Source organism: Oryza brachyantha, chromosome 1 (assembly GCF_000231095.2).
Source record: "Oryza brachyantha chromosome 1, ObraRS2, whole genome shotgun sequence".
Classification (NCBI taxonomy): Eukaryota; Viridiplantae; Streptophyta; class Magnoliopsida; order Poales; family Poaceae; genus Oryza; species Oryza brachyantha.
Genome location: NC_023163.2, coordinates 27,970,852 through 27,996,773, shown reverse-complemented (window position 1 = coordinate 27,996,773; position 25,922 = coordinate 27,970,852). Strand labels below are relative to the sequence as shown.

The 25,922-nt window shown below is 44.3% G+C and overlaps 4 protein-coding genes and 1 long non-coding RNA gene across 7 annotated transcripts; 3 read left to right on the top strand and 2 right to left on the bottom strand.

The window, feature by feature from the left end:
* Positions 1-6,702: 6,702 nt before the first annotated feature.
* Positions 6,703-8,296, bottom strand: LOC107305092. Its single transcript, XR_001551168.1, has 4 exons — positions 8,254-8,296; positions 7,983-8,060; positions 7,423-7,470; positions 6,703-7,020 (listed from the first exon to the last, which is right to left on the bottom strand). It is a non-coding gene; the product is annotated as an uncharacterized LOC107305092 (long non-coding RNA).
* A 200-nt stretch (positions 8,297-8,496) lies between these two features.
* Positions 8,497-9,914, top strand: LOC102711388 (universal stress protein PHOS32-like). The gene is made up of 4 exons (XM_006644952.3): positions 8,497-8,831; positions 8,925-9,034; positions 9,158-9,276; positions 9,519-9,914. The coding sequence occupies exons 1-4, from the start codon at positions 8,651-8,653 to the stop codon at positions 9,592-9,594; spliced, it is 486 nt and encodes a 161-aa protein (XP_006645015.1). The 5' UTR covers positions 8,497-8,650; the 3' UTR covers positions 9,595-9,914.
* Positions 9,915-15,592: 5,678 nt separating this feature from the next.
* On the top strand, positions 15,593-19,546 carry LOC102715638 (rop guanine nucleotide exchange factor 7-like). The gene is made up of 7 exons (XM_006646418.3): positions 15,593-15,791; positions 15,877-15,993; positions 16,098-16,252; positions 17,910-17,984; positions 18,065-18,355; positions 18,440-18,799; positions 18,900-19,546. Exons 1-7 carry the CDS (start codon positions 15,593-15,595, stop codon positions 19,320-19,322), a joined length of 1,620 nt encoding a protein of 539 aa, XP_006646481.3. The 3' UTR covers positions 19,323-19,546.
* A 445-nt stretch (positions 19,547-19,991) lies between these two features.
* Positions 19,992-20,816, top strand: LOC102711109 (non-specific lipid-transfer protein 3). The gene is made up of 2 exons (XM_006644951.2): positions 19,992-20,551; positions 20,640-20,816. The coding sequence occupies exons 1-2, from the start codon at positions 20,209-20,211 to the stop codon at positions 20,654-20,656; spliced, it is 360 nt and encodes a 119-aa protein (XP_006645014.1). The 5' UTR covers positions 19,992-20,208; the 3' UTR covers positions 20,657-20,816.
* A 12-nt stretch (positions 20,817-20,828) lies between these two features.
* On the bottom strand, positions 20,829-25,375 carry LOC102710642 (xylosyltransferase 1-like). 3 transcript variants are annotated; one of them, XM_006644949.3, is made up of 6 exons: positions 25,153-25,375; positions 23,260-23,332; positions 22,679-22,851; positions 22,497-22,551; positions 22,365-22,414; positions 20,829-21,262 (listed from the first exon to the last, which is right to left on the bottom strand). In XM_006644949.3, the coding sequence occupies exons 1-5, from the start codon at positions 25,279-25,281 to the stop codon at positions 22,398-22,400; spliced, it is 447 nt and encodes a 148-aa protein (XP_006645012.1). In that variant the 5' UTR covers positions 25,282-25,375; the 3' UTR covers positions 20,829-21,262; positions 22,365-22,397. The 3 variants fall into 3 exon arrangements, with proteins under 3 accessions (XP_006645012.1, XP_040378384.1, XP_040378386.1); XM_040522450.1 differs by lacking the exon at positions 25,153-25,375 and adding an exon at positions 23,793-24,277; XM_040522452.1 differs by lacking the exon at positions 25,153-25,375 and adding an exon at positions 23,793-24,158 and having other exon boundaries at positions 20,890-21,258.
* Between the last annotated feature and the right edge of the window lie 547 nt (positions 25,376-25,922).

Here is a 25,922-nt window from a genome sequence, read left to right as displayed (position 1 = left end):
TTGGCACAGCAAAAGCGAAATCTCTCGCCGCGCGCTTTACAGAACGGCATCTCGGCGATTTGCGCTGCGCATTTGGTCACAGCCACTTAAGTTTGGTGCTTTGCGTTCATGTGCTTCTTTCGTTTGCTCGAGTGGGCAGTGGCAATTATCCAACCTATTGCTCGACTGGAAACATCTCGCGCTGCGTTCTGCACGCCACCGATCTGACTAGTATCGGGAGAATTTAGCAGTCTGAATGTCTGATGCCGCACTCACGGATGCAAGGAAGGATTTGTCCGAAGGTGCTTTGCTTGTGAAAAATCTTGTTACGTTTGTTTACCAGCCACACTTTATTATTACTAGCAAAAATACCCATACGTTATGATGGTAAATCATTGAACATACGAAAAGAATAATCATCCAAAATGAATTCTGCTTAAAACAATTTACAACTAGTCCAATACAATCCCCGTCCCAAAATAAATGAATTTCTGAGTTTTTGGGATAGAATTTTCAACTCTTCGTCTTATTTGAAAATTTTTTATGATTAATATTTTTATTGTTACTACATGATAAAACAAAACATGAATAGTACTTTACATATGATTATTTTTTTGATTTTTTGATAATTTTTTAAATAAGACAGATGGTCAAACGATAAATCTAGAAAACCCAGAAAATTGTTTTTTTGATGGAGTAGTATTTTTTAAGTAGTAAAAAAGATCTCGTCTCAATAAAATATCTACTGCCAAAAGCCAGCTGTATTGTTTGTTAATTGCATGCACATGCAATAATTATTGTGCCGTTCAATCTCATATCATTTAGGGGCGGAACCAACTAAAAGTCAAGCCTAAAACTCAAATATATTATTTTATCCAAAATCCCAGACTCTACGTATTTAACTTTCTCTAAAATTTATAAATTTATATAGAGTTTAGATCCCAGGCCTAGACTTTGAGCCGTAGTTACCCTATAACTAGCTACCCTATAACTTGTTCCGCCTCTTATTATCATCCAACAAAACTAAGTCAGCATAAAGATTGGTGAATAACCTTTGAACATACAAATTGTTAAACACCACCATCAAGCATGCATGCATGGAAAGAATCAGATAATATCACTGTATGCGTGGCTGAACGGAAGGCAAGAACAAAATAAGTGCTTTTCTCCTTCCTTTAATTAGATAGCTTGCCTACTTGCACTGCATGTTGAAATTAGTTGGGTCCACGCGGCACAAGATTTTTTTTATTTTTAAATCTTTTAACAAATAATTTTATTACTAAACATCGGGGAAATATTTTCAATCATATGAACCTTTTGGCCACACCACCAATATTGGCGTAGCAAAACAAGTTACCACGCAGAATTTTTGACGTGACAAGCTTATCACGTCATTGTCAGTAACGTGAGAGGAGTGAAAGTGTATATCAACGGACGAAGGCGTATACGACCGAAAATTGCGGCGAACAACGTACGCGACGTATGAACGAAGCAGTTCTTATTTTTATAACAGTATAGATAAGACAAGAAAAATTACTACACTTAATTATCTAAGTTAAGATTATTAAGATCATCAAATCTCATAGTCACATAATGGCATGCCTAAGTAAATAACCCATCGTTCACCAGTTGCATCTAGTTGCTTCCAGGTTTAGTAGTAGTGATAGAGTACATATAGTCCAACAAGTTAGTTAAGACGAAACAAATTTCAGTCGCTTCTCAAAGTAGTAAAGAACGCTCCCGGTAGCTATCAAGTGCGATTTAAGTCTGAAACGCCACTGGAGTGCACCAGGTCTACTCTACTGTTTCTGTATGATCTTCCGTGCTAGCTGCTGCACTAAAAGAGTCCCATTTAGGGATTGGGTGGCGAAATCCGTTGTCAAGTCGAGCAGCCTACGGAGACCACTGACGCCCGACTTGTTCCACAATCACCCGCTAACCCACCAAATCGACCAGAATAGGACCGCGAGATGATAACCAACCCAACGTTTCGCGTGCACCAAACTAAACTGGACGTATCCGGCTATTTTCAGATGCATGTACCCTTGCGATTCGAGAAGGCACGGCGTGTTGCGTACTCCACCGAACAACCTTTAACCGTGCGCGACACTGAAAATTATTGGTGGGCAGTTGATGTTTCAATTCAGGCAATGTAATCCTAATTTTTTTCTTAAAAATATCACATTAAATCTTTAGACATTTAAACATAACATTAAACAATGATGAAAAAATTAATTATATAGTTAGGGTAATCATGAGAACGAATCCTTTAAGTCTAATTAGTGTAATTAGTTATAAATGCCGTAGTAATTCATATGTGACAATGATGAATTAATTAGGATCAAAAGATTTAACACGCGGTTTCGAGACAAGCTATAAAATTTATTTTTTTATTTATATCTGAAAATCTCTTTTGATATAGTTAAACGTTTACTGCTACACCTAAAAAATTTTTGTTTCGTGAACTAAACGGGGCTAACTCAAGGCGTTGATTTTGGTTACTGCCGAAGACGACCTCAAATGATTTGTAGCTGGCAGCACTTCGACAGCGACGCCGCTCGAGTTGGTCAGTTGGGAATTGGGATAGCTCCCCTAGCCCAAGAGTTGGTCGCGTTGACCTGGCGAACGATGGCAACAACGCAACAGTTTGCTGCAGGAGCATAGGAGTAACTGGGGAGCGACCGTCCCAAGCAGAGTCGGTCGGAGACAGACAAGAATGGGACGGGTCCGGGGTCTCCATGTACACCTGGCGATGTGCATGTATGTACCTGTGTACTAGTACCATCTTTGACCTCACCTGATTCTTGCAATGAATAAATAACAGTAACGCTTGCTACCATGTTCATATTTTTCTGTTTATTTATTTGTTAAATTGCTAGGTGCAGGAGGGTTTGAGGATTAGAGAGCACCTTGCATTCGAAACATTGACGAGTCAATCAAAGCTATGGGCCACTGGATAGAAGAAGATGATCGTAATACTGCTTTTTTCCAACATGCTGCCAGGAAAAGAAAACAGAAAAGCAATATTAGTTCTTTATTCATAAACGGGAGCTTCATAACAAACTTGAGTGAGATTGCCTCCTGTTTCATTACTTTTTTCCAAAATCTTTTCCAGACCTCTTGTGCTGATACAGGAGACCCTACCATCATGCCTGAGAATGAACAACAAGATCTTATTTTGCCAGTTACTCCTACTCAGCAGGAAATTCTAGAAATCCTCAAATCCATGAAAAAAGATGCAGCACCAGGTCCGGACGGTTTCAATGTAGCATTTTACAGAACAAGCTGGGACTGTCTGAAACAAGATATTACCAAACTCGTCCAGAATTTCTATGCTACTGCCAACATTCCAGAAGGTATAAATTCTACTAACATTGTTCTCATTCCAAAGAAAGTTGCTGCAAATAATCCCGTTGATTTTCGCCCTATCAGTCTTTGCAATGTTTCCTATAAAATCTTAGCTAAATCTTTGGCGAACCAAATTAAAGACAAACTAAATGATTTAATCAATCCAAATCAGCAAGCTTTTATCAAGGGCAGGAGGCCCTCTACCAATATCATTTTAGCTCAAGAAATCATTCATTCTTTCAGTCTCTCTTCTTACAACACAAATGCTTTTCTTTTAAAGCTTGATCTTTCTAAAGCCTTCGATAGACTGGAATGGAGCTTTATTGCAAATTCTCTCAAGAAAAAAGGTTTCGACGATCATTTCATAAAGTTGGTATTAGCTTGCATCTCTACTCCCTGTTTTTCGGTCACTATCAATGGTGAAACTTTTGGTAATTTCAGGTCTCAACGGGGTATTCGTCAGGGTTGTCCTCTCTCCCCTTACTTATTTGTTCTAGCTTTAAATTCTCTGGCTGAAACTTTAGTGAATCAAGCTAACCTTGGTAACATTAAAGGGAGCAAACTTTCTGTAAATGGTCCCTCCATTTATTCTATCTTTTATGCAGATGACCTAATTATCACAGGAGAAGCAAGTTACCAGGAAGCCAGGACAATCCTATCTATCTTACAAGATTCTTTGTTTCCTCAGGCCAAATGCCAAATTGGGGAAAATCTTCAGTTGCTTTCTCAAAATGCACCGCACAGATGACCAGGACTCTCGTCAAATCCTTTTTTCCAGTGGCTGACATTTCCTCTTCAACCAACTATCTTGGTCATCCACTTCTGATTTCAGCTGCCACTAAAAACTCAGCTTACTCTTTTCTCATAGACAAATTCAAATCCAAGCTGTCCACCTTGAAAGCAAATAAACTCTCGCATGCTGGTAGACTTACTCTGATCAGATCCGCTTTTGCCTCTATCCCAGTCTACTACATGTCTCATATTCTCATGTCAAATCAGCTTATCAAAAAACTCACTTCGATCATTCGTAAATTCTGGTGGAAAGGGAGTCTTACTGGAGATGACACAGATGGCATTTGCTTCCGTTCTTGGCAATACATTTGTAAACCAAAAAATGAAGGAGGGCTGGGAGTTCGGGATCTTTGGGCTATAAACAAAGCTTTGCTTATCCAATCAGCTTGGAATTTTCTCTCCAGGCCAAATGAATTGATCTCTACAGTCCTCAAAGCCAAATATTTCCCTGATAGGCCTTTCTGGCTTTGTTCTCATCAAGGCCCCAAATCAATCTTCTGGTCCTCCATCATCAAAATCAAACCTTTCCTCTCCTCCTCCTGCCACTGGCAACTTGCCAGAGGAGATATCTCAATCTGGAATCAGCCTTGGGTTTCAATTTGGTCCAACATCCACAACCACATTCACCTACATTCCTTAACCTCTCGTTTACCCTCCCGTGTTTCGGAATTGTGGACCCAAGATAAACATTGGATTTTTTCCTACATTTCTGAATTTCTTGATGACCGAGCTATAAGAGAGATAGCCCGAGTGCAGTATCTGCCCCATGATCAACCTGATAGACTCTGTTGGTCTCCAAATTCCTCGGGTGAGTGCTCCACCAAAAGTGCTTACAAGCAAGTCTTTAACCATCTTCATCCTGCTGGCACTCCTGTCCCTTCTGCTAAACTCACACTCCTTAACATGGTTGGGAAGAACAAATTCACTCCGCCAAAAATCAAAACTTTCTTCTGGAAACTTGTATCTAAAGCTTTACCCACCAGGTCTGCCATTCACTTGAGAATCCCAGATTTCCCCCCTCAGTGCTGCAGATGCAACCAGCTGGAAAATGAGGTACACATCTTCTTCTTATGCCCTTTTGCAAAATTAGTCTGGATGGCTTCTTCCTTTCACCTGAATATTTTTATCCTTCCAAGCGTGGAAAATATAGAGATATTCTCTACTTTATGTTAAACTCTTTCAAGATTGATCATGCCATGCAGAAAATCCTCATCATCATGTGGCATATCTGGAAATCCAGGAACAGTAAGTGTTTTAGTTTGATAGAAGGCGATCCTACACAGGTTTGTATCCAAGCGGAGGCCATGTCAAACAATTATCTCCGCATTACCATGCAAGATCAGAATTGCCAACCCCTGAGTATGCCGCCGAATGTCTTTGCCACTTTTGACCATCTCGTCCAACCAGGAATTCGCTGCTTTGTTGATGCGTCCTGGAGTGCAAATGAAACGGGAATTGATATTTTCATTCACAACTCGTGGACCCATGAAGCGGTGTTTGTTCAAGGGCATTCAAAAAATTTCTCTTTCCCGATCCAAGCTGAACTGAGTGCCTTAATTCTTGCCTATGAGTTATGTAACATCCAAAATGCCCCTCTTCCTGTTTTTCTCACAGATCATGCAGGTATTGCCCAGGCTATAATGAGGAATGACTACATCTCCAACCCACTGCATTGGTGTCTCCTACCACTATGGTTTAAATTTCGTTTTTCTGTGTAAGGTGCTACTATGCAGGTTAGGTGGATACCAAGGGAACTCAACATAGTGGCTGATGATCTAGCCCGCCAAGCACGTTCAAGACCTCTTAACTCAATCCCTTCTCATCTTTGTCAGAATGTAACCCATGGAACCAGTGGTTTCATCTGCCCGCACCGGGCTTTGTTATCTTATCCTTGTCTAGATGTCATCATATCTCATGTTCTTTGTTTCTGACTTCTCAATAAAGCATGAGTAGAATTCAAAAAAAAAGCTATGGGCCACAGAGCCACACGCCTACACGGTACCACAGGGTCACATAGGGGGATGCTTAAATGAGCCTGAGGATGAATTAACACAGAACGGGCCGAGGCTAACCACAATTCAAGCCCACTACGTAAATTGGCCGTAAAAATTCACAAACTCAGCCTGGCCGGTAAGCAAGCCTGTTATTCTTGGGCCCACATGGTGTATGAGGCCAGAGCTAAAGACCACGACTCCAACATTTCCAACCATCCCAAATTCATCAAAGTTTTATTTTATTTTTAAAATATTTAGAGAACTATATTTCCATCCAAAAATATTGCAAATCTTACCTCCTCACGTCTTTCTAGAGGGCGGAATATATAAAACGCCCTCTAAAAAGGTAGCTGATGTGACGGAGACGGCTGTTAGCGGACTGACAGTTAATTTTGTAATTTAGCCTTGGGAGGGAAACGGAAATTTTCCGACCCGCAGGAGGCGAGGCGTCGCGCGGAGGAGGAGGCGCAGGAGGCGAGGCAAATTCAAATTCATCCTCCCCTCAACCACCGCCCCCCCCCCCCCCCCCCAAAAGCTATATCAGAACTGAAGATAGTAGTTTCATAAATGGAACTTTATTTTAGTTGGATTAACATAGTAATTGTGGGGGCGATGTAAAACTGACAATACCGAAGGCACTATTAGTATTAGGGAAGCTATATAAGAACATATTTTCTGTATGCAAACCTAGACATTAGCCGATGCTAGCATTGCTCACAACCTTGTTGAATCTGTCCACTCTGAGCCTAACACGGTTCGAGCGATAATCCATGGTTTCCCTTTGATATTCAGAAAGAACTTCAATGTAGACATCTGGCCTGCATTGTTTTATCCTCCTTCTTGGCTCTGCTACATGAAGACCAACTACGCTCGGCAATGGGTATCCAAATCCCCTGCGAAGTTGAACCTGACGAGAGAGAAAGATCAACTTGGAAAATTTGTGTAACGTTGCGGAACAAAAAATATACTCTAGATGTTCTATGTTATATTATAAGATTTTCTTAATTTATTTAGATTTATTCATGAATCGTTACATATATTTTATATATGTGTTTAGATTTAATATCATCTATATAAATTTACGTAGTTCTAAAAGGTTTTACAATGTAAAATATAGGGAGTAATATTTTTCACCAACTTCAACCAACTAGGGGCACATCACATATACTTTAATCGCCCCATGGATGAACCAGAAAGAAATAATTGTTACTTTTAAACCTTTTTAGTTTTGATTTTAAAATAAAATATTTCTAAACCTAAATCTTTTGGCCACGTTCTCGCTAGCATGACCAGAGTTTTTTTGTGCAACCTTGCCTTCGCCTGTCTTAGCTCCCATTAGGATGTATGGTGAACATACCTGCATTACGCCAAATAACGTAAAAAAGAAACTTATAATCCTTAGATCAGGTAGGAGTACAAGGATATAAGACTTTTATACACAGGATAGAAGTATCAAATACATCAGATTAATTCGCACAACGGTTTATGAGAAAAAAAATACATCCAACTTTTTTTTTGCCAAATGTGTTCAGCTTAAACTGAACGTGTTTTCCAAATGAGTTGTCCTTAAACTGACTGTGATCAAACCGTTTGTCATCATTCTAACGGGGAATCCTTTCTCGCCAAAAGGGAAAAAAACAAGGATTTTCTCATGAGGAAATCTTTCCGGCTCAGAGGTAAATTACTAGCTAGAACTTCAAGCACACTATGATCGTAAACATATAGTATGTTGATATATTCTATGGTCGAGGAGAAAAAAAAGACAGTGAAATATAAACACTCATGCTACTAATTACCATGAACATTAATCTTAATCTTAACCAGAACTATTGAATCCAAAGCATATTCAAAAAATAATTATCGTCGTACCAGATCCGCGAGACGGCAGATAAGCAGAGGCGGCGGCAGGTAAACAAGTGCACAAGCAAGAAAATCTCCATTTATAGGCTGCGTTCGAAACACATAGTCACAAAAGCTAATTAATCGACGGAAAACGATAAACATAATTAGCACATGATTAATTAAGTATTACACATTAAAAATTTGAAAGATGAAATTATCTGATCTTTTAAATAATTTCATATATAGAAAATTTTTACATAAAATAATTTTATATCATTTAGTAGTTTAAAAAACGTACTAATAAAAACGAGAATAAGTTTAGCTCAACCGGCTAGATCGAACGCAGCCATAGGGTCTCATCCGGATGACATTCGATTAAATCACCGCCCCAAGCCCGAACCAGACGGGCGCGGGCCGCGTGCGCGGCGAACGCGCCACGCGTCCGATCTCCCGGCACCTTCGACTCTAAGGCAGGCCAAGTGGCGCGACACATGACACCGCAAGACGCACCCTCGCGCGGCCGTTCGCACCGCCGAATCTCTCGTACATACGTCTCGCACGCACCAACACAACAAATCCCTCGCAACGCCGCAACCCGCGGAGCGCGAGCACAAAGCCCCGCGCCGGAGAAGACCAGCACAAGCACGGACGAAACGAAACGGAGGTGGTCATCGTTGGTTGCTCCGGTCGATCGGATGGCGGGGGAAAGCGGGCGCAAGGTCGGCGTGGCCATGGACTTCTCGGCGAGCAGCAAGAAGGCGCTGCAGTGGGCGGCCGACAACCTCCTCCGCCAGGGCGACACCCTCGTCCTCCTCCACGTCCAGCACCACGGCCGCAACGAGGCCAAGAACGCCCTCTGGTCTCACACCGGATCACGTAAGAGAAGAAACAAAACACCTTCAATCTGAACCCTCGAGCTCCCATCGGAAAATGTAATGCAAAGCCGTCGTCCCTACTGTTCGTCCGCAGCGTTGATCCCGCTCGAGGAGCTCATGGAGACGGCGGTGAGGCAGCGGTACGACATACCGTCGGACGGCGAGGTGTTCGACATGCTCAACGCCGTGTCTCGGGAGAAGGGGGTATGCTGCCTCCTGACATTGTTTGCTGCGCCGCATGCATGCCACGCTTAATTTGTTAGTAGCGTTGTTTTGCTCTTCGGGTCGAGAGAACTGATGTTGTTTGTGTTGACGTGTTGTGACCAGCTGTCCGTTGTGCTGAAGATGTACTGGGGAGACCCGAGGGAGAAGGTGTGCGAGGCGGTTGGGGAGCTCAATCTCGAATCGCTCGTCATGGGCAGCCGTGGCCTCGGCCAGATCCAGAGGTGTGTGAATGATATGATACTACAACGTAGCAGCATTATATGTCTGTAAAAAAAAATCAGTTTGTTTCTGTTTGTTGCTTCTACTAGACTACTAGAGTAATCAGAATAGATATTCATCAGAAAGCTTTCGGTTTGGCAGGCATGCCTTTGTAGCATCATTTCAGAAAACTTGGCTAGTAGAGGGTAATTCACCACTAAATTCCTAATTTAGTAATTTGCTTGATTTTAATTTGTTTTTGCAGGATTCTGCTGGGAAGTGTGACCAACTATGTGCTGTCGAATGCATCTTGCCCTGTGACTGTCGTCAAGGCAAAGTAATCGATGCTCTTACAGCAATGCAAGCCTACACCCGGGACAGAAACATTCCAATGTATACTGCGTGCTGTGTCCCGACTTTGTCACCTAGAAGCAACTGCAGTGCTATTTCATTTGCAGTTGTATTGTATGTCTGTATAGTTGAATAATCCTGAATGTGTTTCTTCGCGGCTTGCCTAGTTCTCCCTGTTGTACCTGAAATCTGTAATACATGTCAGTTTCTGAACATATTACTGCCATCTTTGAAAGAAAGACAGATAGCCCAACACTGACAGGCACGCTCTGTATATTTATGTGTACATCTGCATTAGTAACGCTGGGAACACCATTTTGTCATTGTTCAAAACTGCAAATATTATAGTACCAGTTGCTATCAAAATTTATGGGATGGGCTTGGATCAGGGCCAAGCCAAAGCCAGAGTGCCACTAAACCTATAAGGAGTTGACATTGTGAAAGTCGATATCTTGTTCTATCTTCCTTGTCTGATGCAGACACCATATTCATTTACATGTAAATTGACTATAAAATCATCGTCGGAACAAGCCACTTTTCTTTATTATCAAGAACATCCGATGAGATGAACTGTTCAAGCATCATCGTCGGTTGATATATAACCAACTAATACGAGGGTTAATATGAATTCTGAAACTGTTTAAGCATCATGGCTTCTTTATTCCATAAACGGGAGCTAGCCTTGTGGCTGAAGGGTCCAGGCGTTCTCAGCGCCTCAGTCACTGAACTTTGCTACAATAAAAACTAGTGAACAGAAAAACACAGCACCGTCATCAAGAAAACGAAAACGCACTAGGATCAGATGTAGAGATGAGCCTCCAAGATGACAAGGAACAGCATTAGCAGCAGGCCGTAGATAACGGCATGTACAACGATGGACGCAAAGCTGGTCTTCATGTTCATGAAGTCCACTGGCCGGTGCCTGCCGGGCATCTGCAGGATGCCTCCGGGGCACAGCAGCGCGAACAGCGCCGACGCGATGATCGCCGGCGCCCAATCCTTCATCGCTACCACCCTACTGCACCAACAGCTCAGCCTCAGCCTCAGCTACGGCAAAGCTCTGCTAAACCAGTGAGTGAGAGAGAAGGATGAAACAGGAGAAGGCAGCGCAAGCGTGGATGCTTGCTCTTAAGCCAATGGCGCGTAGGAGGGCGACACGGAAATTATGCTCTGGGGATAAAAAGATGGCTGAAAAAGAGGGCATCGAGCACACTTCCACGTTTCCACTTGTGTTGTGTCGAGGGAATCAGTGGACTGATTGATTGGGGGTGGCCGGAGGCGTACACCATCATAGCGGCGAATCGAAGCTTTTTAGCATGAAAATGCGGCTTTTGGAGTGGGATTAGTTGCTAGCTGTAGTGTAGGAGTGTATATGTACAGTACAGGCCTAGAGGGGAAGAAAGAATGCGGAACAGAAGCTGAAGTCCAGATTAGATTACACGTTGTTGTTTTGAGAAAAGATAGGCTGGAGCACGTACAGCCCAAGTATAGGGGCAAAGTACAGCCCAAAAGCCTAAAGCAAGTGGGCCAACCTGACTATATTTTAAAAGAAGTTCATCTTACCTCTCTCAAGTATGTGTCGAGTTCCACTTACATTCTTTAAAAACAAAGCTGGGTTTAGATCGTCTCCCAACTTTTAAAACCGCATGGGGGCGGGTTTCAGCTAAGGTGACACCTACGTAGCATGTTGATCCTGTTTTTTAGCTATGTGATTCCAGTTTAATGGACATTCCAATCGAAGAAAATAATAATAAAATAATTAGAAATAGATGGAACCACAATAAAAACTAATTAGAAATAGATGGAACCACATGTAAGTTTATTAAAGAAAAAAAAGGAAACAGTGGTGCCCATATTTCATGTGCTCTCCCTCCCTCCTGATCTTTCTCATGTTGTCTCCATCTTTCTCAGACGATGAACCATCTTGAATTCTCAACTACGGTACCTGACTGGTCCAAGGTCCGAGGACAGTGGTGGCTCTAGCCATGACGTCATCCAGATGGAGGAGAAACCTGACCATTCTCTTCTCCTTCTTTCTCCCCTTCCCCCAACATGCTGACCATCCTTCCAACCCGAGCTCAATGAATGACTACCCGAGCTCCCTCATCTTGAGTTCTTGACAACCTTGTTGTGGGTGATGACTAGTGGTGGTCACCTGTGGTGGATCCCCAATGACCTCAGCGAGTCACAGATTGATCGCTTCGTCATGATGATAGTCAGGGTCCTTGGATTAGACTCTTTTCCCCCCCTAATTTTGTATTGAAATATGCAAAACCCTGTTCTGATCATATTCCACTATGTATCACCATTTGATAAACCGATAAATATTTGCTAAACTAGAGGGGACGGTGACGTTTTGTAAGTACTTGACCAAAAACGTGCCATAAATGGGAGGTGAAGGGATGCTAAAATAGCAAGCCCATGCTCCACCCTATCTTCTTACTCTCCCACTCCACACATGTGAGGTTGTGCCACCTACTTCGACTATTCGATGTAGCTCCTCTACCGGTGATTCCCAAGGGAGAGGAGGCGACACATCCAATGGGTTATGATGACTTGGTTGTTCTTTTCTCAAACTCGGATCAACTGCGAAAAGTGGTAGTTATGCTGAGGACGACAGCGTGAGCACACTGGCCGCTGCAAGGTGAGCAGCCAGAAATGGTAGCCTTAGGGGGTTCTTTGGGGGTGGCCCATAGGCCAAAGAGGGAGAGAGGTGTAAAGTTTTATAATTTTTTTTTGTCGTGTGACTGCCATGTGAATCTTTTCTTTGTAAGTGCTATATAGACCCAACATAGTTCAGAGACTAGGTGAACGTGCATATATAAAACAACCACCGTTTAGTATTTTATATGTGATATAAAATATATGCTAAAATGGATTGACCTGCGCGAACAATATTCTATTTGTCACCCTTATCTTTTCGTTTACGCTTATGCTTATAAGTTAAAATTTAAATTTTTAACCTTAAATTTTTTATATTTTGGGTATTTTCACTGATGTTTATTTTGCAGCATTGGCTTTTAAATCACTAATAATACATATATAAATTATTTTTTATTTATAAATATATTGTTTGACTTTTTCCATGGGACAGCCAACCAATCACCGTCTGTAATACGATGTACTGTTTTTCTCTCCTTCCTATGCGCGCCCGAGTAATTGTTTTCATGCTACCGTGTGCTTTGGTAATGCCCAGCGGAAGTAATAGTTTACATGCACAGGCTCGAGTGTGCAAATGCATTTACGAATGTCATGCTGCTTCACGATTCGCCATTGTTGCACACTTGCACGACGGCCGCCCGGGTGAAGGTAATTATCAGGCCATACGCGCGCCGTGTCGTTTCAGGGCGTCACATTTAGCCTGTGAGATTGATAAGGTGGCGTTGGGATGGGATGCAGTCATGCGGTTTTAATGAAGGCACGTTTATACCGAGTCGGTCAATGTGATCTCATCACGACATCACTCTCAGACACTCTCGCCTGGAGCTTTGTTAGGAAAATTCAGCGTTTTCTCAAGCAACCCTTAATTATCCTCCCTCCTCAGTCCTCAGCAGTCCTTGGGCTCTAATTATGCATTCATCAATTAGTTACTTAGAGCTCTAGCTTGAAGTAACGAAGCCCATACATGGTGGTGACCATCCACCAGCTATCAAATGGAGGTCGGTCACCGGCAGCGGGGAGACGGCCGGTACATGCTAACCAAACTAGGCACCAAGCCAAACACTGACAAGGACCACAACACCAAATGCTGCATCTAAACACGCACAGTTGCACACCGACCCATCCCCTTCCGGCACTTCGAACTGAAGTCTGAATTTTCTTTCCCCTCCTAAATACTGGTCCAAAACTTCCCCTAGCTGAAAAGTGTACTACCATTACCGTTTTACTTTGAACGGTGCTAATCTGAGCTTATCCTGCAATGTGACAGCGCGAGCAGGGTCTCATGATCAGGTGCCGCGCGATGCACACACACATGGCACGTGACGCCAAGCCAAAAAATAAACTCTGGAAGAATCTCTGCCAGTTCCGAAGGAGACGCACGTCGCGTCACGGAGAAAAACGCCATTGCCATGCATGGGTGCTCGTCTCGAGCCGTGCCATGGCATGCTCGGTTAGTTGCGTCTTGCGTGCAGCCCGGTGAGGAGGATTGGGGAAGCGGGGACGGACAGGCACGCCGCGACAAGCGTAGCTTCCGTTGGAGTTTGGCCCTCCGAACAGGAACAGAGGGCCTGCCGCTTCCAGGCCTTCAGAGTGCAGTCTGCAGTAGAAAACACACGCTTTTTTCGGCTTATCGGAGCATAATACAGTACTCCAGTCCGAATGGGCCCTTGGGAGTGTCGGACTTGGAACGTTCTTTATCATGTGTGTTGTGGGGCAGTGCTCAATATGTTCACGAAACCGTCAGTAATCAGATTTCTCGTGGGATACGGTTGTGGTAACTGTGGTTCCGGAGAAAAAATGTTTAACTTTAAAATTTTCTTGGTTAACAAGTGGCAATTTTCATTTCAAATCATAACCTTGACAAACAGCGTGTTTACTGTAACGAGACTATTTCTATCACTGAATTTTTGAATTTAAATTTGGGAAGACAAATTTATCGTGATTTTCATGGTTTTTATCGTTATTGTGTGATAATCGCGTTAACACTGGAGGGCGATTATGATTTTGAATTTAAATTTTAGAAGATGAATTTAATCATGGCCTTGACGGTTATCAGCCGATAATCACGCGACTTTGGTAGGTTGGGACAAGAGTAGAAAATTGAGATAAGGGCGACTTCGTGAACCTGGTACTCACTGAGGCACTGAGCTGAGATAAGAGTATAAAATTGACGCGCCATTTGACATTGGGTTCCTAACGTTGGGGTTCTCACATGGAGTAACAAGGCTGACATTCTTTTGCCTAAAAAAAAAACAAGGCTGACATTCAATAGTACTACATGCTGCTATGCTGCTGCTCTGGAAATTCTGACGCTCCCGTCTCACTGTCCCTTGCTGACAATCGACGATGATGGATGGCGTGGGTATGGCTGATCGAGAGCCAAACCACCTTGCCTAAAAGCTCGCTAGCCAATTCAGCGATGCCTCTCAATCGAACCATGCCCTGCACTCGCATTAGGATATATGGTCCCGACCTACCTACAGGTGCTTCTTCGCTTCCAGTGAATGTGAAGGTGAGCGATCAATACGCAACGCTGAACAATTAAGTTTGTTGGTGACGGATTAGTCGTGCTGATTTGTACCCGTTTCCTCGATCCATTTACCTTTTTTTTTTTCCCTTCTGCCCCACCTGTGACTACAGCGACACAAAGCATGCAACGGGAAGTCCCCAAACAAGGGCAAGACAAGAAAGAGCGCTGGAAGTACAGCACGGCTGGGGCAAAGGTCATGGAGCGTTTAGCTCACGACGACCCGGCTCTCTTTATTATTACCTGCACGCATCATCCCTCACTCGCTAACCGTTACTGCGGCTGCCGCCCCGCCCGTTCCATTCCATGATTCCATTTCCATCTCACTCTCCGGATCAAAAGAAAAAAAAAAGGAAATATCTCTCTTTCTTCGCCTCTAAAAGTAAACTGCCAAGGCCTCCCAGACAACTCAAAACCCAACGGTCACTCTTCCCCATCGACCAGGAAGCCAACCAGCCAAACTTTTTTTAAGCGCCCCTAGTCTTCCGTTTGCCCACTGCAAGTGCGCCACAACCCGAGACCGAAACGCCAAAAACGCCGGTCAGATCACCACGCCTCCTCGCGCGCGCGCGCGCACCACCACGCGAGCGATTCCCCTCGCGCACACGCCCGTCTCGGCGCACGCGGAGCTAAACCCTGCCGCGCCGCGCCGGCCGAGGAACGGAGAGCACCGAGGGCGTACGCACGCACGCACGTTCGTATACCACGCCCGCGAAAGCGCGCACGTACGCCGCGTGCGGAGTAGTAAGCTTGTTATGTTAGATAGACCCGCCACGCGCGGCGCGGCTGGGACCGATCGGATGGGGAGAGGGGAGGAGGCGCGGAGCGAGGCGGCGTTCACGGACTCTGCCGACGGGAGCAGCTCCAGCTCCGACGCTGCGTCCACCGACGAGTGGCCGGTGACGCTGGCGCCGCCGTCCAGGAAGATGGAGGCGTGCGGCCGCGTCCCCGGCGCCGAGGTGGACAACAAGCAGCATAAGCGCAGAGCTCCCAGCTCAGGTACCGGCGCTAACAAGCATGTGTGCTACCATTCTCCTGGCCAAGTGTGTGCAGCGTACTGATATGCGTGCATGGTGATGAGCAGAAATGGAGATGATGAAGGAGAGGTTCGCCAAGCTGCTGCTCGGCGAGGACATGTCTGGGAGCGGCAAGGGCGTCTGCACAGCGCTCGCCATCGCCAACGCCATTACCAACCTCTGCGGTGAGAATTCCCTCACCTCATGGTTCTGTTTGATCAGTGTGGAGCTGTAGCAAAGTGAGTACTTGTACTGACCCTCCAATACTGCATCTCGTCTCAATTTGCAGCCACGATCTTCGGGCAGCTGTGGAGGCTGGAGCCGCTCCCGCCGGAGAAGAAGGCCATGTGGCGGCGGGAGATGGGCTGGTTGCTCTGCGTCAGTGACCACATCGTCGAACTGGTCCCCACCTGGCAGTCATTTCCCGACGGAACCAGGCTTGAGGTACGTACTAGCTCCCAACTCCTCAAACATGTACACTCAGGGCTGCAATAATCAGCGGCCAGCATGAGATTTTTTTTTTCAACTCTAAGCGTACGGTAACGAGACAGATCAAGCGTGTAGGCTGGCTCAATTCAAGAGCTGCAAATTCAAAACAGTTTCTCGCTTGTCCGGTAAACTCTCATTATTTCACATTTGATTATTCAACATCGCTGCGCTGTCTGGTGATAGGGTGTGGTGGTTCAATTCTGAAATTGGAGGCTATTAAAGTGTTGCTCAGTAGTAAGTGCAAGTGCAACTGCTGGCTTTCCATAGAACATGATACCATGGCAGCGCACGGAACAAGTTCATAATGGGGCTTTAGTTGCACAAGGACGACTAGGAAAGGGATCGAACCGTTGTTAGCAAATCGGTTTTATCTATCCGACTTCAGTTTCATGCATAAAAAGACAAAAAAAAATTGTTATTGTATCATTGTAAGTTGCAATTCTCATATATATAGGTGTTCTACAATGGCTCTCTAGTGCTAGTATTATACTATGAGTGAATCGATTTAGACCCCATCGGTTTATAAGGACATAATTTAGTGATTAGGGGTAATGTTGGTATTATAGTTTTATTAATTCTTCGTAAGAGGTTTTTATCCAATTCATCAAATCATATTGTTAACTTGACGGAACATTCTTCCGCATGCACGCAAATATACGATTTTACTCATTCGAGCTTATAGTTTTTAGATAATTATGCGCTCCATATTTTTACGCCCATCAAGTAAGAAAATAGTAGAAATAGATCTGAATTCTTTGATAAAATTAAATTAAGTATTTAGATTCATTTCTGCTACCAGTAGAGAGCACCACGATAACAGGACTCTCATATAGTTTGGCATCTGTAACCAACAGGAAAAAGGCCGTGCACGCGTGGTATGTTTTATTACCAGAGCTAATTAAACAATGTAATCAGAAGGTTTGAAAATACAGCATAGCAAGATGATAAGCAGACGTACTACCGCCTACTGAAATAGTGCACGTACTCAGTGTACATACACAGCTCCATGTTGTTTTGTTGCTCCATGTTGTTTTGTTGTATTTACTACGACAACTGTAGTCACAGAAAGGGAAGAACTGTTTAAACATGGTTTTGATATCTGAATTCAGTGCTGAACGGTAACCAGATGAATGTCCCACGCTAACATGATTCTCTTAATTACAAGACAACAAATGGTCCATATCATCCTTGATTTTACGTACACAGCTAATTAAACAACGTGAGAAAATTTGAATATACAAGTATGCAACAGGGCTAGATGACAAGCAGCCGTAGGCCGTAGCTACTGAAACAGTGAAACCAAACAAAATCTGTAGTACAAGTTGTGCGGCTGGCAAATATAGCAGCATACTGATTACTAACCACCTACAAGTACTGATTACTGTTACTGAACCTGTTGTCAATGAGCAGTATTTTTACCTTTGAAAACATAAACCCTTTCTACACTTCACTTGCTCTTCAGCAGTGTGAGGTGTTACAAGTAATAAGTGCTCCTATGTTCTGTTCACTTCGTGTAATTTTGAATTGACATTTGCAGTACCTTTGCTCTAATAAATTTGCCTTTTATCACTACAAGATGGACGCTACAAATGTTCTTGCTGCAATATTTCAGGTTATGACAAGCAGACCACGGTCTGATTTATACATCAATCTGCCAGCACTTCGGAAGCTAGATCATATGCTCATTGTGAGTTTTTTTTTTACATCAGTGAATTCAATAGAAACTTACGACAGACGTTAGTAATTTCTCATAGCAACATTTCTTAGGAAATCCTGGACAGCTTCAGAGATCCTGAGTTCTGGTACGTTGAACAAGGGATATGCGCACCGGATTGTGATGGCTCAGCTTCTTTCAGAGCGGCTTTCCACCGCCGTGATGAGAAATGGTGGTTGCCGGTGCCTCGTGTTCCTCCCGGGGGCCTGCGTGACAAAGCGAGGAAGCAACTACAGCACAGACGCGACTGTGCAAATCAAATTTTGAAGGCTGCCTTGGCCATCAACAGCAATGCTCTAGCTGAAATGGAGGTCCCTGAATCCTATCTGGAATCCCTGCCAAAGGTATACTATGCCTCTCCTACCTGATCTGACCTTTCAGGTATATATCAATTGATCTCAGCTTTTTTATTTTCATCTTGGATGTAGAACGGAAGGGCAACATTGGGTGACATCATACACCGCTATATAACGTCTGATCAGTTCTCTCCTGAGTGCCTTCTCGACTGCCTGGACCTGTCAACGGAGTACCAAGCACTGGAAATCGCCAACCGTGTCGAGGCATCAGTCTATGTGTGGCGCCGGAGGGTTGCTACAAGATCAGCAAATGTCTTAGGCCGTGCCACTAGTGGCAGATCATCTTGGGGTATGGTGAAAGACATGATGATTGATACGGAGAAAAGAGAGCTTCTCGCCGAACGAGCAGAAGGCCTATTGATATGCTTGAAGCAAAGGTTTCCTGGACTGACGCAGACAAGCTTGGACATGAGCAAAATTCAGTACAACAGGGTTTGCGCAGCATCTCTCTTTGCATCTTCCCTTTGTTTTGTTCCACATTACCATTCTATTTACTGACGCACCTGTCATTATGCCTTAAAACCATCTGTAGGATGTGGGCAAGTCAATCTTGGAGAGCTATTCAAGGGTCCTGGAGAGTTTGGCGTCCAACATTGTCGCTCGCATTGACGACCTACTGAACATCGATGAGCTGAACAGGCATGCAGAGCATTTTCCACAGGGCGATGCAAATTTCAGGATCGCTTGCAACAAGGCTGCTGTTCCACCGTACCAAGTGCCTGCCTCAGGCACACCGTTCGTGACTGCATATGCGACGCCCAGCTTCTCGCCGGCGCAACTTGCAAGCCCTTCAAAGAAAGCGAGGAGCCCGCTGGGTGCAGGGAGACGATCCCACAGCAACAGGGAGTTAGGTGCAAAGAAAGCCTTGGCGCCTGATCTTGTTAATCCTGAACTAAAAGGGGTGATAATCAGCGGTGGTACCATGATCGATGTCTCAACGACCACAGAGCTGTAATCCACGGTAATATAGGCTTTACTCATAAAATTTGTTGAAGACTAGTCTTTGTGCATACCTGTGCCATTTGAGAGCATCCATGTTCTTACTGTGTCCTTGAATTCTTGGTGTTAAGCACTTTGTGCTTGTGATCGCTCGCGATCAAGTATAACTGGTGTATAAAAATCATGATTACACGGTTAATTAAAGTTCATTTTTTTGAAACTCGGTTAATTAAAGTTCCACTGTCCGTATAGTTATCAAAGGAATCAAGCCTATGAACTCTGAGCCAACTTAACCCACCGCGGTTCTTGCCTCTTGGAGTGTTGAGGAACGAGGACTCTAGGTAAAAGCCAGCAGATTTTGCTGCTGCAACTGCAAGTCCTTACTTCAGCTTTGTACCGGAGGTTTGTGACAGCCTGAGAAAAGTAGTGTGGATTCCTTATCGCGTTTTCAAGAACTCCGGCAATGTCACTGATCTACAAGCAGGCCGCCGACATACCAGTCGGTGATGATTGTGAACCGGCAGGCGAGCGAAATCTTTTCCATGCTGGCCTATTTACGTGGCAGATTTTCAGGCTCTGAAAAGAGAATTGTATGGACGTTTAAGCATAGTGGAGCGCAGTAGGTGACGCGCTTCTTAAAATGGAGAGAGCTCATGATCAGTGCAAGCAACGGAAAGAGCTCGGCAGTGCGGTCTCCACTTCGAGGCTTTCACACCGCGTGAGCCGCGCGAATTCTCAAGCAGCCAATGATGGCTTCGAGCCACGCCTCGTGCTCCGGCGCGACATAAATACTCGCCCCGTGAGACGCCTGGAGGATCATCGCAGGCAGCGAGGCGAGGTGCAGAGTTGTGGACGACGACGCCTACAAGAAGCGCGACGTGCAGCAAGCAGCAGGAAAGGGGATGGAGAGCAAGGCGAGGCGCAGCATCTGGCTTCTCCTGGTGGTGGTTGTGGTGGTGGCCGCCGGGCTGGAGACGGCGCGCGGCGCGGGGGAGTGCGGCCGTGTCCCCGTGGACCAGATGGCGCTCAAGCTCGCGCCGTGCGCGGCGGCCACGCAGAACCCGCGCGCCGCGGTGCCGCCCAGCTGCTGCGCGCAGGTGCGCACCATCGGGCGCAACCCCAAGTGCCTCTGCGCCGTCATGCTATCGAACACCGCGCGGAGCGCCGGTGTCAAGCCCGCCGTGGCCATGACGATTCCCAAGCGCTGCGCCATCGCCAACCGCCCCATCGGTTACAAGTGTGGCCGTGAGTTTCTTTCTCTGCTCCTGTTGTTATTTTCAGTCTGCTCCCCTCGGATACAAGTATGAATTTCATCATCTGCTTCTTTGTGCAGCATACACCCTGCCATGAGAAGGCAATGGATGGCACTGGAAGGGCACTCGAAAACTTTGACTATCCAATATAAAAACTGATGTTACCTTGGGCATGTGAACCTTTTCCTGAATCTTTCTGAATAATACTAGTGCTGTTGTATTGCAATGACTCTGTGGGAATAAAGTACCTTTATGAATATCAAGTACTATTTATAAGAACAGTTTACTGAATTCTGTGAAATCCAAGGGGTACATGTGTACAATGCAAAGTCATCTCCACTTCTCCAGCCTTGTTGGCTCCGGAGCGAAGATCCGACAGTACAAGGAACATATACTTTGATCTAAGGGAGTCACACCAAACTGGTCCAATCTGGTTGTTGACCAGATTGGCAGAATGGATAGGGACCCTTTATGCAATCTGCGACCTAACACTTACACGGTTCTTGTAAGTTTGATACATTTCACATCTAAAGCCCAAGCTACGAAAGAAAAGGTAAAGACGCACACTGCATCTGCCCAGGTGTGATGATCCAAATACTGCCACCACGGATGGACGATGTCACTCTAGCATGATTTAGGTAACTGATACGGCAAGCATGGCAACAGTGAAGCAAACAAGTTCCAACCCCTCCCATTCCACTACCTTGCACAAAAAGCACAATATAATGGTGAGAAATTTGACAAAAAAATACAGTGTAAATAATGTAGCTGAAGTTAGGATTAACAGATTGTTCTCCTCACAGTGTTTTTTTTTTTGGCTGGGCCGACCAAGTAGTCGGCCAAAGTATATTAAGATTATCGTTAAACCTCTTCTGTATTGTGGTTGAAGTTTGGGTTAAGTCGCTTTTCTTACAAAAAGTCTTTAGCAAATCAATATCTCTACTTTTCTGACATTACTCAGGATTACATTACAAGATGAGACCTGGGCCATACTCTCTTAATTTCTTATGGAGGATTCATGTTTCTCTAGAACAAAATCGACAATAACAGTATGTAAGCAATACAGCTTAATGAACATTAGCACAAGAGACCATCAAAATTTTGTTCGGCTTCCTCCAATTGAGTTTATATAGCACACAATGCTAGGTCAAACTATAGTGATAGTGGTGTAACTAATACTCAATATAGTGATGGCGACATATAAAGCCAGGAGCTAACTGAAGTGTTCGCTCAATGACAGTTAAAAGTTAAAAACCTTTTCCCTCCCACTGAACCTTGTCAATTTTCACAATGACACAGCTTTCTCACACAAAAAATAGTTACCTAGTGATGCGAAACTTTGATATTGACACACGAATGATAGATAAACTTTAAACTTTGTATGTGTGTATGTATGAGGGGGAGGGGGTATACGGAGCTTAAAAGCATTTGCACTGTGCAGCTGAAAGCAACAGTTCCTTATGGAAATAGTTTTGTGACTCTTTTTTGTATTGAAATGTTGGTTGAGCACGTCAGCATCAGTAATTTCATTTTCTTAGCATGCAACGGCTTAGCAGTTTGAGTTCTAGTATAAATGTTCTGAATTTTCAAAACAAAACAAAAGAGCATATGTTCTTTTCTAATAAAGAACAAGAGTGTGACGTAATGGTTAAAATAGGCCAAGTGAGCAAACAACGATATCTATGAACTGTCAGATGGAAAAGAAGACATTTCATTCTGCCACAATTGCAAGGTGAAGAGCATATATCATGTGCCCAAACGAGAATATCAGCAAACCATACTAACAGTGAGATTTTGCCTTTTACCTTGTCCACCAAGGGAGATGACAGCAAATCTGCTTAGTAGTAAAACGAACCTGATAGAAATAAATAGTCAGCACTTCAACAATATGCAGCTTGAGTTCAGGCATAAATGCTTATCTAAATAAGTAAATATACCTTGCCACCAGTCACCATGAGAATCTGTGGAAGGGTCCTTTTTGTCCGCCTTATACTGAAAGGAATAAAGCAAAAGTACAAAGCTTTGTTGAGGTATAGTTGTATAGAGCAGTTCATGATGTTGTTTTAAAATAAAAAAAATACAAACATAAGTTGCATTTTTGGGACTGGCAATATCTTACATCATTTGATTCTGTGGACTGCTTGGTTCCAGAGATTCCATAATAATCTCGACCACCATAATTCACAGAAGAACCAAAACAAGAAGTATCAACCGAATCATACTGATTTGACTGTTTGTTATCCTTGGGGTACGCGGTGCGAGTTTTGGAAGGAGTCCACTGGGATTTACCATCTGGCATAAAATCAATGTTTATGCAGTTAGTTTGCTGTTTTAACATCTCAGTGCTCTGAAGTCTGAACCGAGCAAGATATAATGAAGACAACAACAGTCAAGGAGACTCCCAAATAAAAAGTCCATGATATAAAGTAATTTCTCGTTGGTTGACTCTATTGATGTCCAACGTACGCAAAAGGCAATTACAGATGAAGGAGGCTACTAATTTTAAAGCTCTATATAGAACAGGAATTCTTTTGGTTTCTATAATTTGTTTATACAGAGTAGCGATTTATTATCGTGTTCCTTTTCCGCAACAGTTAAAACCTTGTCTTAATGGCACCTAGGACTAGAAATAAGAATGAATGTCCTAAGGGCACATAAGAACAAGGAAGATATAGAGTAAATCCACAAGACCAAAACTACCTGCAGTCCCAGCTTGTGCAGCCCCGTTCTGTCCTTTGTAGAAAATGGCGTATATGTCTTCTTTGCCTTTTGCCTGAAAAAGGAAAAGGGAAGGAATTCACAAACTGTAAACATAGCATCGGAGAAAATCTTTCTTTGGGAAATGGATAAATATTATCATCATAACCTATATAACAATCTCTAAGATAAACTTCTGAAGGTATTCTACAAACTATCGCGCGTCGCTTGGATAGACAGGCGCATGTACATTGAAAGTTACTAATTTTCGCCTATCGACCTAGAAAGAAAGGGCATATCTACATTAAAAGCATACTAAATTTAAGCGAGTGTAACAGCGACGGAATGAAAGGCAAAATTCACTAGGAGTATGTATCAACGCCTTTGCCGACGAAGAGGGGGACTCTTCCCGTGTCATCCGCGTCATCGTAACGAAAACCCCCCTCCGAATTTCGTCTTGTTCGGAGGTAGAGATTCACGTCGGGCGTCACCACAGGCATAACATCGAACATGCAAAAGGCGTCAGGAAGCGGTACCCCATGCGACGGCTGGTGGAACAGGCTGCTCAAAGGCGACTCGCCCCCGACGGCAGCGCCGCCGCCGCCTCCTCCTCCTGCGGCGGCGGCAGCGCGGGGAGGGGATGACTTCTTGGGCTCCATGTGGGGCTGCGGCGGCGCGGAGGACTTCTTGGGCTCCATTCGGGGGGTCGAGAGGGAGAGCTCCGGAGGAGGATCAGGCCACGTGAAGCGGTTGCAGGCGGCGGCGGGAGAGGTCGAGGTAGAGGGAGAGAGGAAGAGAGACGGCTAGTCTAGGGAACACCCAACAACTCGCCTCGTGGCGCTCTGCTCCGGCCTACATGGGTGCCCCGCATTTAAAGGCCCCGAGCCGAGGACCACGTCCCGCGATTTCGTAGATCTTCGGGGGCCTATACGAAAACCTGCTAGATACCCCCCCGCCCCCGCTTTTGGTGGAGGCGGCGCGCCGCCGTTCAGTTGTCCTCTCCTCGTCGTGCGGGTTGCCGTCTGCCTATCGGCGGCGGCGAGCCGGCGACGTACGCTGGGCTCGATAGGCAGACGGCGAGCCGGCGACGTACGCTGGGCTCCTGCCAAATGACTGGATGATCTGACCGACCTGATCGCCGACGGCCATCTCCGTTGGTTCAGAGAGTCGATCTGTGTCGCTGCCACAGTGGAAGAGGCGGTGGAAGTGTACGTGGAACGACGAAAGGGAAGGCGAGCCATCAATCTTGAGCTAGATGACGACATGTGCTGCTGCGGGGATCAATGGACCGGCCGACCCCATGCATGGGTGGGTGACTAGGTGCTACAGGTGGCGGCGCAATCCAGGAACACGACGAGACGAGACGTGCATGGCTGAAAAGCACGCGATGCACGGCGAGATCGATCCTCCCATCGCGGACGTCCACCGGTTTACCGGAGGATCAGCGGAAGGCTGTAGTATGGAAAACGAATCGGCCAAACGGGGACAAGTGGGTTACTACTGACACACGGATCCCACAAGACCCTCGTGGATCAGCATCCTACGGAGCTTGGACCCTTGGAATTAAGTTTTTTTTAAGGGTTTTTTATCATCCTCGAGAAATACCTCAAGGTACAAAAATTTTTAGTATAAAAATTTGGCATCTCAAGGTACTGAACTTTTACACTAAAAAATATGATAACTCGAGATATTTTTTAAGGATGATAAAAAAAACTTTTTTAGAAGAATAGCCCTGAAATTAAGTGAAAGCACCGGAAGTAAGTTTCATGTATGCAACAAAAAATAATCAATGTATCTGCTACTCCTAAATGGATAAATAAACAAGAACATACCGATGGATAATAAAACTAACATAAAAAACATAACTTAGTGTATGTAAAAGATATTAAATGATACCTCGAGACATGGTGGGTAGAGCAAGTCCCTCAACGATGAATCATTCTCGATGTTAGTGGCGTTGTCGATGATGGTGGGGGCAGCGGACTTCTTGCCTTCAACGTGAGGCATCTCATGTTGGGGAAGCATATTCTTACCTTCTATTTTTTTAACTAAAAAGAAACGTGCCAAAATCTAGGACACGTGGAGAGACTCTAGTCTTGTTTGTATGGTGAGGATGAAGATGAGGATTCTTAGGAACAATCTACTAATCTTATTGTGATGCTTGACTGCCTCCAACATTCATAGATGGCAGTATTTAAAGGCACATGATAAAGTCTATAAATGGTGATATCATACTTATTAGAGGACATGCATGAAAAATTCGCAGCCTCATCTAGTATGCTGGCTAAAGATATCTTTGTTTAATAACTTTTAGAAGAATATCTTATTTAATAAATATACTTCCATAAATGTATATATGATATATATGATGGTATCGCTTCCTGCAATAAATGCATTCCTCAAGAGCACAACATTTATTGTTTTGTGTACCCACATCTAATTCATTCCATTAATATGGAAAAATAAGATTTTTAATGAGAACATCTAAAAGACTTATGCCGGAAGTTTTAGGAACTTTGGAACAATGGTGTGTCTTCCACAAAGAGATTGCATAAACACCCGTTAACTTGTTATAGCAAGTAGAATAGTACATACCGTAGGTTTTCAATGCAATATCGACCATAAATACATAGAATTTGTTGGCGTGTTCTTGGAATATTGGGATG